We start from the raw sequence: 19,150 nt of genomic DNA, 5'->3' as shown, positions 1-19,150 counted from the left end.
GGCAATGTGTGCAAACATACCCCTCTTATCCTATTGTCTTGGCAATACTTTCATTTTATAAATAAAAACTAAAAAAAAAAAAAAAAAAAAAACTGGCTCTGACTTATTCTCTGGGGCAAGGTTGATCACCCATGATTAATCAATTAATTAATTAACTGACTTAACTAGAACAAAGACACCATAAGTGATGATATCTCACAAAGTCTCAAACAGTTCTATCTGGTCCTTGACAGAAAAGCTTTAAACCAACCCTCGTTCTGAAAGCTTTCTCTCTCTCTCAAGGCAAACCATCCACTGGTCTCAGCATCAATCAGTCCCCGTTTCACAGCCCCGAAGACTCCCCAGGGAAGGCAGAAAATGCAGGATAGGCGGTGGTGGCTGGGTGACCTTTCAGAAGACCCTTAGTGCAACACCCTCTGTGGATGTCATCCCGGTTCACTTTATAACCCTGTACCAGAATCTGAGGATGAAGTTTCAGGGGTGTCAAGACATTCTGGTTTGTGTTGACTTGAAATTAAGAGCACTGCCTACAGTGCTCTTACATGTGTCTGTAAGTCTAAGGCCCTCCGTGCTGAGCTTTTTGTTTCTTTGGGGTATTTTGTTTTGGTATTGGGGCTCAAGCCCAGGGTCTTACATACGTGAGGCATGTGCTCCATCATTGAGCTACATCCTTGGCCACTCTTCAACTCTTGTTCTTAATACCAAACAAGAAAAGGAAGAAACTGGGGCCAGGCAGTGGCGCACCTGGTTAAGAGCACATGCCACAGTGCACAAGGACTCAGGTTCAAGCCCCTGGTCCCCACTTGCAGGGAGAAAGCTTCACAAGTGGTGAAGCAGGGCTGCAGGTGTTTCTCTGACTCTCTCCCTATCTTCCCCTCCCTTCTCAATTTGTCTTTATTTAATAATTAATTTTTAAAAAAGAAAAGAAAAGAAAAGAAACTCACAGGATCGACTACAGGTATTCCAGCCCCAGGTATCAGGACCCTTTCTGGAGTTACTGTAACCAATATGGGATTAGAGCTTAGGTAGAAATAGTAGGTGAACTTGTTAAAAAAAGAGAGAGAGAGAGACTTAAAAACAAGTTGAGGGTGTGGGTGGTAGCATACTAGTTATGCACCAGACTCTGCGTCTGAGGCTCAGAGATCCCAGGTTCAGTCCCCGGCCACAGCTGAGCAATGCTCCGGGGTGGGTAAAGAGCTGGAAGTAACTAAAACCAGACAAGGGGAGAACAAACAGGCTAGCCTTCCATGAATTCCATGAACAGAGACAGGTGACAGGCCCCCAAGTGTCTCTGGTCACAAACAGAATTAGAAAGAAGAGCAACCCTTGACTCCCTGCCTTGAAAAGCCCTTTTCGCCTACCTGAGGCGTCGGCGAGGGTCCGAGGGCGTCCCAGTCCGACGGGCAGTGCCGTAATCAGACATCATGCCGTAGTCCAGGTCATCGTAGCCCATGCTGCGCTGGTCGTCCTCCAGCCCGTAGGGCTCTGGATGAAAGCGGTGCAAATCCACGCTGCTTCCACCCACCCGCACCTGGGGCTGGGGCCCGTACACGTCCTGGCGACTCGGGGCCCGGTAGCCCTCCATGCTGGGCCGGTACCGCTCCTCGATGCGGGTCACCCGGGACAGACTGCCGTAGTTGTCGCCGCCGCCGGGATAACCGTCTTCGTAGTGGCGGCTGTATCCATCGGGGTAGTGGAAGTTCCTGGGGAGGGTAGCCGTGCCTGCTTGTCCCACGTAGGGGCCGGGGCCCCCGTTGCCGTTCTTGCGGAAGTCACGCCCCAGAGTCTGGATGTAGTTGTTAGGAACAGATGAGGGGTCCACGGGCAGCCCGTCTGGTCCTATCGGGACTGGCTGGACTGTCCGTGTGGTCACCGTCTTCACAACTTTCTTGACCTTCACGGAGGGAGAGAGAAAATTGATGAGATTAATGAACAAGAGAAGCTCAGATGCTCGACTACTCTAAGAAAAGAAGCAAACCCCTATCTCCAACTCGCTTTACCTAGAAGCTGCGCTGCTATCCTCCCATCACACGACTGTAGGGAGGCCCCAGGAAGTAACTCTGGCTGCAAGGGAAAGTGCTGGAGAGCTTTGAGAAGCCCTTTCTCATTGCCGGTCCGCTAGAGCTCCCACCTCTCTTCTACCTCCTCTGGCCAGAGATCACTTTGTGCTTTCACCACAGCACAGCAGCCCTCATACATCTTGGGTGTGTGTGCATGTGTGCCTGCATGTGTCTAAACTTTAGTTATTTCGACAGGACAGAAGCTGAGAGAAAGGGTGGACAGAGAAGGAAGAGAGAGAGAGGGAGACACCCACAGCCCTGCTTCACCACTCGTAAAGCTTTCCCCCTGCAGGTGGGGACCGGGGGCTTGAGCCTGGGTCCTGACGCACTGTAGTGTGTGTGCTTAACCAGGTGTGCCACCGCCCTGGCCCCTCATTCATCTTGGTTAAGTGTTCGACTCCTGTCCTAAGAGAGCTCACGGGAGGAGCTCCATCACCCCCGGCCGTGTCCCGGGCTTAGCTTACCGTGGTCTCTGTGCGCCGGGTGGTTCCATCGTCTGAGGTCTCCACAGATACCACGGACATGGCTCCCTCGGGGTCCTCCTCTGTGTAGGTCTCCACTATCTGCCCTGGCTCCTGCATCCTGGGGATGGTGCTATACAGAAGGTGGCTGTGATCCTACATCGAAAAAAGAGGAGGGGTCGGGTAGTAGTGCAGGGAGTCGGGCGGTAGCGCAGCGGGTTAAGCGCCCGTGGCACAAAGCGCAAGGACCCGCGTTAGGATTCCGGTTCCAGCCCCCAGCTTCCCACCTGCAGGGGAGTCGCTTCACAGGTAGTGAAGCAGGTCTGCAGGTGTCTGTCTTTCTCTCCCTCTCTGTCTTCTCCTCCTTTCTCGATTTTTCTCTGTCCTATCCAACAACGAACAACATCAACAACAATAACCACAACAAGGCTACAGCAACAAGGGCAACAAAAGGGGGGAAAGATGGCCTCATGGTGCAGGCACTGAGCCCCAGCAATAATCCTGGAGGCAAAAAGAAAAAAGAGAGAGGAGTTAGCATAAAGCCATATGTATTGGCAAGCCAACTCACGGAGAATCGCTGTCTCCTTAGAGCAGGAATCATGCACACTGTCGGTGGATCTTTAGAGGGGTGGCTGTCCCCATCTTTCTTTAAAGTTGTACAAAAGGGAAGAAGGCAGAATTTCCCAGTACCATCACTTAACGGATATGAGCTGATTTAACCATAGCTACATCAGCAACCAGTGACACAGCAGACTGAACTTCCCGGCTCTGATTCTCTCAGGGAATATGAACAGGGCAACTCTAATTATGACTAAAACTAAGTGTTCTCTTCTCAATTTCTGACTCTGTCTATCCAACAAATAAAGATATTAAAAAAAAAAAAAAAAAAAAAACCCTGAGGGTTCTTTCACAGAAGACGTTCACCCAATGAAGAATTGTTTCAGATGAATCCGAAAAGCCCAGTAAGGTCCGTCCTCTGATCTGACTGTGATACTAATCGCTGCAAAGTTTTACTCAGTCACTGTCTATCACACAGAACTCTTACAAAGGAGAAGCAGGCTCCTTCTAGAAAAAGAGAGGCATTGATTGATAGAATAAAATTTGGATCGATCGATGCTAATTAAAATTCACTGCATCAGACAAGGAGATGGGACAGTGGATAAAGTGTCCAACTTTCAAACATGAGGTCCTGAGTTGGACCCCTGGCATTGCACATGCCAGTGATACTCTGGTTCTCATCCCCTCTTTCTCAGAAGTAAATGAAAAGGGGGCGAGGTGGTGGCACACCTGCTGGAGCCCACGTACCAAGTTCAAGTTCCCACTCCCCCACCTGCAGGGGGAAGCTTCTTGAGTGGTGAAGACTGCCTGCAGGTGTCTCCCTCTCCTTGCATCCCCACCCCCAACCCACCAGTATCTCTGTCCTGTCAAGTAAAATAGAAGGAAAAAAAAAATGTTTAAATGGCTACCACCCGACCTGCAGGAGGTTCACTTCACACAAGTGGTGAAGAGGGTCTGCAGGTGTCTTTTTCTCTCCTTCTCTATCTCCCCCTCCTGTCTCAATTTCTCTCTGTTCTATCCAATAAAAAAATGGGGGGAAATGTCCACTGGGAGCAGTGGATCCATCAATAATCCTGGAGACAATAAGTAAATAAATTAAAATAAAATAAATAAATAATTAAAATAACCACCAGAAGCAGCGGATTCGCACAAAGCCTGATACATAACCCAATGGTTATGCAAAGACACTCTCATGCCTGAGGCTCCATAGTCCCAGGTTCAATTCCCCTGCACTGCCCTAAGCCAGAGCTGAGCAGTGCTCTGATGAAAAAATAATTAATTAATTAATTAAATAAAAGTATATACATATTTTGAAATTCCACTTCTTTGTTTTTCTAAGCAAAAGAAACTAACAGGTGCTTACAGTGTACCAGACACTTCATAAGGCAGACACCAGTGTGCTCTAACTGGCTAGGAAAGCATGTTATCGGTGAAGCCGCCCAGACCTTCAATTCCAAGAATGAATTACCTGGGGTCCGTTGAGTTTCAGATCTGAAAATTTCTGTCGCTCAAGGTCAGCATCGCCCAGAAACCGGCCGTTCTGAAACACAGCCCACAATGGAGTCAGTTCATTTTGTGATCTTCCTCTACTCTATCAAACACAAATGATCTTTTTTTTTTCTTTTTTTCCCCAAACAGGAAAAGGGATGTCAAGAAGATGTTTGTGGCCTGTAGTCCTTCTGTCAGTACTCATAAAAGAAGCACATCACTCTTTAGTCTCAGTACTTTCCTCAAAACTGCAATTGGGCCTAATTCTGGCAGGCTGGTTCTCTGGAACATAAGAACGTTAAGCTCCGTGAGGGCAGGGACTTCTTTGGGATTTTTTTTTTTTGGGGGGGTGAAGTAGGGGGGTAGTGAGTTTTGTTGAATGACGTATCTATCACCCAGTGCCTTCAGCAGTACCTGGCGCACAGCAGGTACTCAAGAACTATTTGCTGAGCTAACAGCAGAGATAGATACTCTTTCCAGGCTGAAAGACTTAGTTGGCAGGAGGTTAGAGAGCAGGGATCTGAAAATGGTTTATTATTTCATGCATCTTCATGCTCTGCTACCATTTGAAAACCGCATAACAGGCAGTTGCTGTTTTTTTAAAGCAGCAAGAGTTAACGAACGCGGCAGCAGCGCACATGACTTGCATGCAGAAGGTCCCGGGTTCAATCCCTGACACTGCCAATAGTCAGAGCAGAGTGGCAATCAGGTTAAAAAAAGGAACAAGAGACACGGGCCTCCCTTTCCAAGCAGGAGAAAATATGGACCCCAACCAACTTCCCTCAAGCAGACAGACTTCTCAGTGTAACCATCCATTATCTGCATGACAAGACACTTAGAAAGCATCCTCTCCTCAGACCTGCCTCAGACCTGCCAGCGCCTCTGTCCAGTGGAGAAGCAATTCCAGAAGCCAGACCTCCCATCTTCCTCACCCCATAGAGATCTTTGGTCCATGCTCCCAGAGGAATACAGGACAAGGAAGCTTCCAGTGGAGGGGATGGAAATATGGAACTCTGGTGGTGGGAATTGTATGGAATTGTACCCCTGTTATCCTACAATCTTGTTGATTATTATTAAATCACTAATAAAATAAAATAAAATAAAATAATAATAAAGCATGCTCTGCCTTAAAAAGCAGGGAATGATCTAAGACACTGCACTATGTTAATAAATAAACACAGGGGCTAGGCAGTGGCACACATGGTTGAGTGCACATGTCAACATGCACAAGACCCAGGTTCGAACCCCCAGTCCCCACCTGCAGTGGGAAAGCCTTGCGAGTGGTGAAGCAGGGCTACAGGTGTCTCTCTGTCTCCCTCTCTATCACTCCCTTCCCTCTCGATTTCTGGCTGTCTCTATCCAATAAATAAAGATAATAATTTAAAAAAATACATTTGACAGTTTCTCTTCCAACAGAGCCCAAAGAGTAACCCAGTCACCTTGGGAGATTCTTCCCTCACCCTCCTCCCATTACATAGGGAGTGTAAAGCTGCAGGGAAAGGAAGTTAAACATTACTTTCAGGAAGGAGGAAGGGTGTGGTTTCATATCTGAGTAGAAGTTAAAAATAAAGAGAGAGAAGCCTCACTCTAAATCCTGGAATTCCCCCACCAACTCCAAGCCTAAGTCTAAGCCCTCTGGTCCCTACAGCAATCCTGGGGAAGATGCTAATACAGCTTCCAAATCCCTGGTCATTTCTTTCTTCTTCTTTTTTTTTTCTTTTTCTTTTCCCTTTTGTTGCCCTTGTTGTTCATCCTTGCTGTTATTATTGTTGTTATTGCTGTCATCGTTGTTGGATAGGACAGAGAGAAATAGAGGAAGGGAAGACAGGGAGGCGGGGAGAGAAAGACACCTGCAGACCTGCTTCACGGCCTGTGAAGCGACCCCCCTGCAGGTGAGGAGCTGGGGGCTCGAACTGGGATCCTTACGCCGATCCTCACGCTGGTCCTTGTGCTTTGTGCCATGTGCGCTTAACCCGCTGAGCTACTGCCCAGCCCCCATCCCTGGTCATTTCCAAGTGGAATTCCATCCTCTCACTCAAGCTGCTCTTCTAAAACTAGAGAGAGAGGATCAATGAACAGGCCTACTGGAGCAACGGCACTGTTCTTGGGTCCACGCGAGATCTCGTGAGATGCAGTCTAGTCGCTGGAGAAATGGTCCAGCTGGTGAAGATCCCAGCTCCCCCCCTAGCAGGACTAGTAGCAGAGTGGCGTGCTGGCTTCTCTCGCCCTCTCTTTCATGAGCAATCCTCTCATATGTGACAAGTAAGAAAAATATCAGTTTGTCACACACTGCTTGGTACACACACATACATAAACACGCTCACGCACAACCGAAACCTCAGTCAGATCACATCACAGCAAAGTCAGACTAGAGAAACCACAGGAAACACGAGATACTTCTCATTTCTAACACCGGTTCTCCCAAGTCACATCGGGGCCAGCCAACCCAGAGACCACTGGCTCCTGTGGTTATCTGAGTTAAACTGTAGGCTGGTGCTCCCTCTCTCCAGCTCTAACCAGGAGAAGTAACAGTGACCCCCTTCCTCCAAGAGAGGATTTGCAGAGCCAACAGAAAGACCAGCCAGGGACGATATGGAGCAGAAGTCCACAAGCTATGGACAGGACCACCACACCTTTGGAGCACAGACTGTGCCCTGAGGGGAAAAACTAAACCAGAAAGAACTGAGTTACACAAATGCTCAACTTCCCTACCCAACAAGGGGAAATGACTTTATGGTTTGTTTTTTTTTTAATATCAAGGAAGAAGTTACAGAAAACTTGAAGTGACCAGAGTATGGCTCCAAAGTCCACCATTACTAGAAATGTTCCCCACCACCCACCCACAGCAACAGAACTAGAGTCCACCCAACTCAGCACATTCCCTGCCTCTCCATCGGTATTCATCAGCCCTGGGAAGGTCCACCATGAAGCATGGGCACTGGACATGAGGAGAGGGGTTTCCCAAGACGGATCACAGCCTCTCTATGACCATGTCAAAGTCCTACCTGTAGGTCTGGTGGAGAGAGGGGTTACCTGATGCCGGCGGGTGAGGGTGCCGTTGGCCAGGAGTGGGTTGGCATCTTGTGGTGAGACCCGGACGCGTTCCAGTTGCGCCGAGACGTGGCGCCGCTCCTCCTCCAGCGCCCGGGTCAGCTTCTCAAACTGGGCCTCTTGTTCCTTCACAGAGGCCAAGATGCTGGCGGTAGACTCCACCTCTGAGTCATCCATGAAGGTAAGGGGCGGAGCCGCCGCAGGGCAGGGTAAAGAGGAGGGTGGATCACACAGAGGGAGGAGGAAGGAGGGAGAAGGCCTCCCTCACTTCACACTACTGCGAGAAGGTAAGAGGGAGGAGAGAAAAGGTCATAGGTCAGAGAAGACAGATGAATTATTCATCCCAGAGCCAAAGACGCCCTCTTGTGGTTTCACTGCAGTGCAGAAAGCAAGCCGCCACCAAGCCCCATCACCAGTGAGTGTCTCCGCTCCAACAGGATCCTTTTGCCCACTGCCCCCTTTAATCACAACCCAGCCAGAAATAACTACTGGCAGGAAAGGCACAATTAGATCCATGTCTCCATGCCACTGAGAGGAGAGGGAGAGTGTGTCTCCGGGCAGTAGTCATGACAGAAGATTCAGTTACTTTTTCCCTGGAAAAAATGGGGGTGTTGACGTTAACTTAATAAAGCTGTAACTCCACAGTACAGACAAGTTCTGCTCTGTGTAAGGGTTAAGTCACTCCTAGAGGTTAGGGGATCAGGTAGATCTTGCTTAACCTCTTTGAAAGCACTACAGTGGATGGGGGTATAGCATAATGGTTATGCAAAGAGACTTTCATGCCTGAGGCTCTCAAGTCCCAGGTTCAATCCCCCACACTGCCATAAGCCAGAGCTGAGCAGTGCTCTGGTAAAAAAAAAAAAAAAAAAAAAAAGCTCTATAGTAAGGGGCAAAATACCCTAAACACACCCAGTGAGTTAAAATGCCAAGATAAATGCAAGTGGTAAAAATAAAACCCCCTTACCCTCAAGGCAGGAAACAAAAGTGCTTATAGTTAATAGTCATGAAGGAGTTTTTTTCTGTTTTATGGAGCTACACATCACTGAGGACAAAAAGGAAAACAAAAAGTATCCCTTGGCTAATGGGGAAAACAATAAAAATATACACACACCAAAAAAAAATTCTATATGAAAACTACACTATCTTCGTAGACCTTCACCTTTTTCTGGACAGTAGAAAAAAAAAATCAGTTGGTTCAAATTCTCAAACTGTCCCTCAAAACAATTCCTCTTCTAACCTCTAGACAATCAACAGCTGGCTCTGGAGGGCTTATGTGTACTATCTACAATAACTGACAGCCGTCTAAAAATGAAAAGCTCCCCATAGCGTATTAGGTTATAAAGCTGCAACTGCTTGCAGTTATAAGTGGACGGGCACTGTGGTCTGCTGGACTCAACAGAGCTTCTCTCTCACTGTGATGGGAGACTTAGTGGCCAGTTTCCATCTAACCATGTTGAAAAGCATGTTTTAGAATAAACCCCTCTCCCCTATCTCCCACCCTCAACAACCCCTAGGAAAAGGAAAAACAAAAACACTTAATTTTTTCATTTTTAATGCACAGATTTCCATACACACCTGTTGAGAGAAGGCCGTAACTGAGTGGTTTAGCACAGAGGACAGCCCAGTCTAGATTCAAAAAGTCATGTGCGAAGCATCCCAGCCACCACAGCAAGGAGGAAGCAGTAAGAAGAGAGCTGTAGAGATATTTGGAGGAAAAATGGGAGTGAGAGGAAAGTAAAATATACCCATTATGTTTATTTAAAAAAAAAAAAAGGAGGAGCAAGGGCAAGTTCTGGAAGAAAAACAATCTGGGAATGGGCGGAAGTAATTTATGATGTGGCCCGCAGTGCTTCATGGGACAGTGCTGTTTCGGCTTTGTTTCTGGACACCTGTACCTTGGGTGTCATTTTCATTAAAATCTGAATTCGACTGTCATGTTCCCCTACTTGTGCTTCTATACAGAAGAACTAGGAGCAGGTTATATAATAATGTACAAAGATACACATAGCCCCTGTTCCCAACAAATTGGAATTTAAAAAAAAATGCTACTGAGATACCCTTCCCCCTCCTTCCCACCCCTAAGGCAGAAACCTCAATGCTCAGTTCCAGCATGCCCACAAAGACATTGAGAAACCAAAGCACTAGTCGCAGTGGGGAAGGCAAGTGGGGACTAGCCTAGACTGATCCTTTTGCTCCAGTTCCCTTTCCCACGCTCCCCAGGGCCCCATCAAGCACAGTTGCTCAGCCCTGTTTGCCTTCTAGTCTATCAGCATTGAGCGAGTGAGCGAGCAAGAGGACCCCGGAGGACTTGATAAACTGGTGCCCAATAAACTCCCTAATGAATTCTCACCATCACCAGACTCCTGCCACTATGTCCAGTCCCTGGATCTGAGAACGTGGTAGTCCTTTCCAGGGACTCCGGGGGCTCCTTCCATCCTTTATCAACTGTGGTCAACTCTCAGTTCAAAGGCAGATGTTTCTCCTATGTCCCCACCCGATACTCGTTCTGTCAGGCTACTCGGGGGTCTCTGACAAGACCCCTTATAGAAAAAGAATGCCGCCCCCTTTTCAATTTCAGTTTCCTCACCCTCGGCCACCACGTACATGATCTATGAACCTTCCACACCAAGAGGACTCAGCTCAAATGAGATTCTTTTAAGTTCTGGGTTTCAACAGGGCCTACACTGCACTTAACCACTCTGGCAGTCTCCGCCCTGTAATCTTTGCTAATAAAAGCCCTAACAACCACTCACGACTGTGGGACATCCAGTGACAGCATTCCCTGCTCCAGAGACATGGCTCACCACTTCTTGCCCTCACAACTTTAACTCATTCAATAAAGGGATTTAGGATAGGTCGTGGGCAAAGTGCCCAGGGTTCTAGGTCAGGAAGCAGTAGCTGAAAAGACAACAGTTCTGACATCCTCAAGGCTTTAATCTGGAGAAGAGGACAGCACAGCTAAGTGGAAAGAGATTAAGGTTCTGTGGTTCCGGAAAGTGGCGCAGAGGATAAAGCATTGGACTCTCCAGCACAGGGTCCCGAGTTCAATCCCTGGCAGCACGTGTACTACAGTGATGTCTGGTTCTTTCTCTCCTCCTCTCTTCCTCATTACAATAAATAAAATTGAAAGAGACAGATAGCCTAAAGGTCCCAGGGTTGATTCTTCAACTTTAAAGAGGATTGAAGCAGAGGCTGTGGAGGACACGACAGGACTCAGAAGAGCAGGCCAGTTCTGGCTCTGTCGCCAGCCAATGAATGGCAGGAAGTCATTGATGTTGCCATTCACAAGGTGCCATTACTGCCAGCCTAGCCTGGCTCAAGAGTCACACTGGGGATCAGGTGAGATAATGTATGAGGCACCAGTATGAGGTATTAAGTTGTTTCAAGAGTGAGTTTCCATCTTTCAATCACATTACTTAATGGCAATGCCTCAGTACAAAACTATTTTGTGAACTGGCAGATGAAGTTAACTGGATGGAGAGCATCACTGGTTCTGCGGAGTGGACGAGCTGGTTTCTCTACTCCAGCTCTGTTTACCAGGAGGTCCCACCTAGCCCAATGTGTCTGCAGCGTGAAGTGTTCCTCCACTGCCTGAAAGTCATCACACTGCATCTAGCCACAGAAACTTCTTGGTTCCTTATTTGAAGCCTTCGGTTGGTTGTTACCGTGGAGAAAGAAAGGGAAGGTGAGAAGAACTCACGATTACCAATTGTTTTACATTGTTATCCTGGCAATCTGTGCAACAGCCCTAAGGAGCTAGATTTTACTACAAATGAGAACAAAAAAATTGTACTGAGGTAAAGAAACTACTGGGGGCAGAGGTAGATAGCATAATGGTTATGCAGAGACTCTCTTGCCCGAGGCTCCAAAGTCCCAGGTTCAATCCCCCAGCACCACCATAAACCAGAACTAAGCAGTGCTCTGGTAAAAAAAAGAGAGAGAGAGGAAAATTACTCGGGATGGGGGTAGATAGAATAATGGTTAGGTAAAGAGCTCTCATGCCTGAGGCTCCAAAGTCCCAGGTTCAATCCCCTGCACCACCAACATAAGCCAGAGTTGAACAGTGCTTTGGTTAAAAAAAAAAAAAAAGTATCGCGGAGGATACAGGTCCAAGAAGGATTCAGAGGACCTAGTGGGGGTTGTATTGTTATATGGGAAACTGGGGAATGTTATGCATGTACAAACTATTGTACTTACTGTTGAATGTAAACCATTAATTCCCCAATTAAAAAAAAAAATCAGAGTAAAAAAAAAAATTACCCAAAGGTTTCAGTTCACAGCAAGTTTTGAATTGAAAACCCAGAGCTATGTGATTCCAAAATCTGTATCTGCTTTTCACTGCACACTGTCAAGTTCAAATTCTTTTTTTTAATATTTATTTATGTATTTATTCCCTTTTGTTGCCCTTGTTGTTTTTATTGTTATAGTTATTATTGATGTCGTCGTTGTTGGATAGGACAGAGAGAAATGGAGAGAGGCGGGGAAGACAGAGAGGGGGAGAGAAAGACACCTGCAGACCTGCTTCACCGCCCGTGAAGCGACTCCCCTGTAGGTGGGGAGCCAGGGCTCAAACCGGGATCCTTAAGCCAGTCCTTGCGTTTGGCGCCACGTGCGCTTAATCCTCTGAACTACCGCCCGACTCCCCTGTCAAGTTCAAATTCTACAAGTCAAGTTTAAGATAGATGGTCAGGTCTCTCTTCCCTATAACCCAAAGCTTTTCCCAAACATAGGAAAAATGGAAGACTTCCTCTTTTTGGTTAGAAGATCACCCATATTACCTACATGTAAGTGGGAGAACAGAAATAAATTAACGGGGGGAAAAAAGAAGGAACATTAAGTGCAGGAAAAGAAGGAAGCTATTAGGTAAACTGAAAAATACTGCCTCGCCAACTCAAGAGACTTCCAGAAAAAAGATTTTCCCCATTATACACATCGTTATACAGACCAGAGTGAGCTGAATGGTGGTGCAGCGGGTTAAGTGCACATGGCGCTAAGCGCAAGGGCAACTTAAGGATCCCGGTTCAAGCCCCTGGCTCCCCACCTGCAGGGGAGTCGCTTCACAGGCGGTGAAGCAGGTCTGCAGGTGTCTATCTTTCTCTCCCCCTCTGTTTTCCCCTCCTCTCTCGATTTCTCTCTGTCCTATCCAACAACAGCTATAACAACAATAACTACAACAAGCGCTACAACAAGCACAACAACAACGGCAACAAAATGGGAAAGAATGGCCTCCTGCAGCAGTGGATTTGTAGTGCAGGAACAGAGCCCCAGCAATAACCAGAATCCACAAAATATTAACTTAACTTTGACAGTAGAATTGGACCAGGAAAGCGCATTGCCAGGGTCACCCTTTAATAGTTTCAGTTGTATTACATTTGTTTTCACACCAATGGAAACACACCAATGAATTCCCAAAGTTGGGGGCAGGGCAAATAAAGTAAAACTTACTAGTCTCCTTAAGATTTGATTTTCTAAGAATAGCAGGGTTTACCCTTCTTTCACATGCCACAGGTCCTTCAAGAACTCCATCTATTGCAAAACGGCCAGATTCAAGCAGTGATGACAGTAAAACCTCAAGTGTTCCATAGGAATTCCAAGAATTCCAAACCAAAGATGCTAAACCCATCAAATACCACAATACCAACCAGGCAACAGAGTGGGTTAAAAAAAAAGAAAGAAAGAAAGAAAAATGTAACACGTGCCAATGGCACAATCCCTGGAATGATCTGCTTTCCTGTAAACTACAGGAATGTCCTTTGGGATTCTGCTCCTTACGAATGAAGAATTTAGACTTTGGGATCAGATTGGGTTGACACTGGGCAAAGTACCACTTCATCTCTCTAAACTTCAGGATCCTTTCCTATAAAATGGGAGAAATAAAATACGTAAGGGTGGTTATAAAGGACCAAATGAGACAAGCCACTGAAGGTGCTTTAAAAGAGTGTCTGGATCCAAGTGCTATTAGTAGCGTTACTAACACAAACACTATGTACTACAAATAGCTATGGCAAGGGCTGAAGTCTGTTGCCATTGGTAAAGTTTATGAATAAACCACCTATGTTTCCCCACAATCTCTCCTCTCCACTCCACAGCAGCCCTTCAAACTATAGGAAGTCTTCACAGTTTTAATGGGGAAAAAAGATAAATAAGGGGGGGGGGATGTTAAAAGACCTAGGGGCTCCAATCTTGGCTTTGCCCAAACCTAGCTAATAGATCTTAGAACCACAGCCCCTGGCTCCCCACCTGCAGGGGAGTCGATTCACAGGCAGTGAAGCAGGTCTGCAGGTGTCTGTCTTTCTCTCCCCCTCTGTCTTCCCCTCCTCTCTCCATTTCTCTCTGTCCTATCCAACAACGATAACATCAATAACAACAACAATAATACCTACAACAATAAAACAGCAAGGGCAACAAAAGGGAATAAATACAACGCAACGATTGCCACCTCAACATGCTTCACTTCAGACTGTGTCCAGAGACTTCACATGTGGAATGACAACCCTTCAGCTTCATTACTCGGGTGAGACCTTTCCTTTCATAGTATACTCTAATTTCATCTCAGGTGGTTCACTTTCTAACAAAGTCCCAAAACCTAGATATACACCAGTTTCTGTGAGAGAGAGCATATCTTCACACGTATCTATAAACTACTGCAAAATATATACCTGAAAGCAGAAGTACACTAGAGCTTGCAGTGAGTACCTCCCTAACATTTCCTCTCCACTATTCCAAGCTTTGGGTCCATGATTGCTCAACAATTTGTTTGGCTTCACATGTTAACTCTCTTTTCAGTCACCAGGTTCCAGATGCCATCAGGATGCTAGCCAGGCTTCCCTGGATTGAAGACCCCACCAATGTGTCCTGGAGCTCAGCTTCCCCAGAGACCCACCCTACTAGGGAAAGAGAGAGGCAGACTGGGAGTATGGACCGACCAGTCAACGCCCGTGTTCAGCGGGGAAGCAATTACAGAAGCCAGACCTTCTACCTTCTGCAACCCACAATGACCCTGGGTCCATGCTCCCAGAGGGATAGAGAATGGGAAAGCTATCAGGGGAGGGGGTGGGATATGGAGATTGGGTGGTGGGAATTGTGTGGAGTTGTACCCCTCCTACCCTATCGTTTTGTTAATTTATCCTTTCTTAAATAAAAAAAGGAATAAATATATATTTTTTAAAAAAGAAATAAAAGTTATAACCTCAGTAAAGCTCCCACTTCCATTTTTAAAAGTTTACCCTCAGTGGTCTAAAACATTTAAAATTACAGGCTGGATGTTTCTGAAACTTTGTCCTTCGTTCGTGCAGTTCAGATTAAGTATATCCAAAAGCCATGGGCCAGAATTAAGCAAGAAAACCTCAGTGGAAAGAGGAAAAAGTACTTGTCATGAGACAAAGGGACTCTTGAACCCCACAGAACACTCTCTGGGTTCGTGAGAAAGACTAAATCAAAACCAATGTCACAAATTTATGCCCTCTCTCTGAAAGCGATGAAAAACAAAACTCCTCTTTCTCCCTTGTGCTCTTAAGAGGTTTTAAATGGCTTTTTGTAAAAGCCACCGATCCTCCTACTGAAGCACAGCAATCAATAAAACATGGCACCTGGCACACTAGAGCACGGAGTGACATCACCAGCAGTCGAGCTTTCTAGGTATCTAAAAGGCATTCATTTGCCCTGACATATGACCCCAAATTCCAAACAATTATTTCTGTCCAACCACACACAGACAAAATGGCCGCTTAGATTGTAATATCAAAGGAACCTGCAGTTGGTCAACAGTTTCTCTATGACTTATCACAGAGAGCGCTAGTTCAGAGTCTAAAGTCGAAGTTCTCCTCCTCCACCTGCCACTTGGTTCCAGAGATTGACTTCTTCCCAATCTTCCTTGGGAAGACTCCTTCCCATGCTAGTCAAGACATGGCCTACTCAATGACCTAAGTACTTCTCAAAATTTCAAAAAATATGCAAAAAAAAAAAAAAAATGACCCTGCCTTAGGTGTTGTCCATGTGCTCCCAAGGGTCGGCTCTATTCAAGGTCCAGCTTCTGCACTTGAGAACACCCCAAAGGCTGGCTGCGGCTGCCAGCGGGAATCTCCGTTCACAAGAAAGAATTAGGTCTAGCTGTACCTGTGGTTAAGTCTCTTTGATGGACTCTTGACAAATCACTACCCCACCTCACCCCCACTTAAGAAAACTGTTCTGATTATAGAGGTTTCAGAGAATAGAAGGAATTTAAAGTAAATATACAGGTTTTTATTATTTTTGCTACTGGTTTGTATCATGAGAGGAAGTCAGGGGCCAGAGCACCACTTCCAGAGGCTGCATCTGAAGCCTCACAGCTCTACCCATTGGGCCACCTACCTCCCAAGCTGCAGAAGCTTATTTGTTTTAATGTTCTTTGCTAAGAGGAAGTTGATCTGGCAATCTCTGTAGACAATGGAACACCTTCAGTTTACTTCAGGTTTTATAATTCTGACCTCACGTTACCTGTCAGGATTTAGTTGTTCACTGTGACTTTCAAAGAAAAAAAAAAGCTTTTGTCGTCCTAAGTTCAGAAAACCAGATGGAACACTCTAGCTCTCGTCTCCGACTCCCCACCCCAAGTATTCTAGGACCTCTCAAACCATAGCTTAGGAAAATGGCTAAACGCTGGGCTGCTTTGGAGCCAAGGAAGGGTGTGGCTCTCAGCTAGCGAGAGGGCCCAGGACTGAAAGGGCATGGAAACAAACAAAACCTGCTTCTCGCTGGAGCGTGTATGACACACACAAGACTGGTCTAACGAGTCCTCTGATCTCTCTGGCCAGGCCTCCTCCTCCTCCTCCCCCATTACCAACAGGCCTCCCCAAGGCCTCCACTGGGACAGATAACACTGAATTTTCTCTCAGTCCGAGAGCACTGAGACACACTGAGTAACTTACCTGGATCGCTGTTGCAATCCGGCTGAGGGCGCCTTACCTAGCCTTATAAGGAGAAAGCGGGCGCTTTAGGGAGAGGCCGATAAGAAGACAAAGATAAAGAGGGAGGGGCAAAAGCGAGGGAGGTGTCAGACCCACTTGGCCTCTCCCCTTCCTCCAAGGGGAGGGAGGAAAAGAGAAAGGGGTCAGGTACACAGTGAGAAGTGGCAAATGGTTTGATCCAGACAGAAAAGGGGATTGTTTTAATTCCTACTGTTAATGTATTAGAGCACTGCTCAGCTCTGGCCCATGGTGTTGCAAGGGATTGAACCTGGGGTCTTGGGCAAAAGAGATTTTTGCATAAACCATAAATGCTATGTGCCCTACTCACTCACCCCCACCACGCCCCCATTCCAGCTTAACTCTTGTGCCATGAAAAATCCTAAATTTAGCTAAATCCAAGACATGTGGCAGTCCTTAAATTCCCTCTATCCAGGCTCTGGAACCCCACAATCACTTACCAACTTTACAGCCTTCCCTACTCAAAGCTGAGAAAAGAATAACAAAGAAACAAACAAAACTTGGGGGAGAAAAAAAATAGAAGCTTAATCTGAGGATTTACTAGAGGTCACATTCCTTTTTTTTTTTTTTCCTTTCAAGAGGCAGCTTCTCACCAAACTCTCTGACATACCCCTATCTCTTTGCCCATCACTTGGAAAATCTGACAATAAGTGTTAACTAAGTCAGGTTTACATAGTTCTACTTCTTCAAAGTTCTGAAGCCAGCAACACAATTCTCCTTTCCGTCAGCTCAGCTGAGAGCATACCAGTATACTGTGCAGAAAAGCCACAAAAACAGAGAAGGTGAAAGTCTATGAGGGGAGCCGTGTGGTGTGGTGGCACGGTGGTAGAGCCCACAAGTTAGAATGCACAGAGAGGGGCCGAGCCTCTGGTCCTGCCTGTGGGGAAAGCTTTTCAAGCTGTGAAGCTGTGCTACATATGTCTGTTTCTGCTCTATCTTCCCCTTTCCTGTCAATTTCTCTGTCTCTACCCAGTAAAATAAATATTTTTTAAAAAGAGTCTATGAGAAGCCAAAGAAAGTGACACAGTCCTGTTCTAGCCACAGATCATAACGGGAACGCTGAAGGAAGACCTTACCCATCTAAAAAAAAGAAGGAAAGTTTTGAGTTCTCAATCACTCATCTTTGCCTATAAATCATCACATATAGCGGTCCGGTCTGGGAGGTGGCGCAGTGGATAAAGCATCAGACTGTCAAGCATGAGGTCCTGAGTTCAATCCCTGGCAGCACATGTACCAGAGTGATGTCTGGTTCTTTCTCTCTTCCTATCTTTCTCACTAATAAATAAATAAAATCTTTAAAAAAAAAATTCAACACATATAATCCTCTCAACTCTGGAGTAACATTGGGCCTTTGCTATAGGTGAATATTCAGTGCACTGTTGTATATGCCCAAGTAGGTGGTAAGTGGCAGAAACTCTTGTTCTACTCCGAGTTCATGTTTACTTCTCCTTGACTCAAGAGTATGAACGTGCTCTGTTCCTTGTGGTTAAAATTCGCTATACAGGGAGTCAGGTGATAGTGCAGCGGGTTAAGCACAGGTGGCGCAAAACACAAGGACCGGTGTAAGGATTCCGGTTCAAGCCCCCGGCTCCCCACCTGCAGGGGGATTGCTTCACAGGCAGTGAAGCAGGTCTGCAGGTGTCTGTCTTTCTCTCCCCCACTCTGTCTTCCCCTCCTCTCTCCATTTCTCTCTATCCTATCCAACAATGACATTAATAATAACTACATAATAATAATAAGGGCAACAAAAGAGAATAAATAAATATTTTTTAAGAATTTTTTTTTAATTCATTGTATAGCCAACAGAGTAGTCGCCCAAAACTTGGGGATGGAGAGGAAGGAGGTGAGAGAGGATGTGGCGGTGGAAGTGGTGAAATCTTTGGAGCTTATTTTCAGTTTTTAAAATCTGTGCTTATTAACAAGAGAGGAAAGCATCACTTTGGCACATGTGGTGGGTGCCAGGATCGAACTAAAGAACTCACAGGGCAGGGCATGATACGAGGGTTACCCACTGAGCTACCTCCCGGGCTGAGCTCATCTTCACTCTGGAGAGCAAAACCTTACTCACTCTGGGGGCAGAATAGTTTGCAATCGACCTTAGAGTTCTCATTTTTTATACGGGACAAGCTCTCAGGAGAGATGGTGCAAGGAACAATAGTACTATTTTGTACACCACCACCTACACTCTAGAATCTGGCTACATGCCACAGTCTCTAATCACTTACTCAAAAAAAAAATTTTTTTTTTTACCACAAATTTCCCAATTTTGTTTTTTTTCTACATAAAGTGTGAGAACCAAAGAGGGAACAAGAAACAAGGAAGGGAGACGCCACAGCACAGCTCCAGCCATCAGGAAGCTTCCCCTTTGCATGGTGATTCCACAGAGGGGACAGGGGCTCAAGCCTGGGTCCCTGTGCCGGACAAAATGTGAGCTCTAACCAATGAACCACCACCTGGCCCCACACACATTTTTTAAAGATTTTTTTTGGGGGGTGGAAGGGGCAACTGGGAGGTATCTCAATGGCTCAAGTGTTGGAATCTCTCTCTATCTGAGTGAGAGACTGAAAGG

At 46.3% G+C, this 19,150-nt stretch overlaps 1 protein-coding gene across 13 annotated transcripts in view; it reads right to left on the bottom strand.

Moving 5' to 3' along the window:
* Window positions 1-19,150, bottom strand: part of CTNND1 (catenin delta 1) — a 68,445-nt gene that overhangs the window by 22,921 nt on the left and 26,374 nt on the right. For 9 of the 13 annotated variants that reach the window (XM_060176218.1, XM_060176219.1, XM_060176220.1 and 6 more), the window contains exons 2-6: window positions 9,190-9,312; window positions 7,601-7,895; window positions 4,548-4,619; window positions 2,525-2,677; window positions 1,362-1,894 (exon numbers count right to left, since the gene is read on the bottom strand). In XM_060176218.1, coding sequence (XP_060032201.1) covers window positions 1,362-1,894; window positions 2,525-2,677; window positions 4,548-4,619; window positions 7,601-7,795 — 953 coding nt within the window. In that variant the 5' untranslated portion in view covers window positions 7,796-7,895; window positions 9,190-9,312. Of the gene's footprint in view, window positions 1-1,361; window positions 1,895-2,524; window positions 2,678-4,547; window positions 4,620-7,572; window positions 7,896-9,189; window positions 9,313-19,150 lie in introns of those variants that run through there. The other 4 variants (XM_060176226.1, XM_060176224.1, XM_060176225.1 and 1 more) reach the window with 2 other exon arrangements.

This window comes from Erinaceus europaeus, chromosome 17 (assembly GCF_950295315.1).
Source record: "Erinaceus europaeus chromosome 17, mEriEur2.1, whole genome shotgun sequence".
In the NCBI taxonomy this organism is placed as follows: Eukaryota; Metazoa; Chordata; class Mammalia; order Eulipotyphla; family Erinaceidae; genus Erinaceus; species Erinaceus europaeus.
Note: the sequence above shows the minus strand (reverse complement) of the source record. Positions and strands in the feature narration are given on the sequence as shown.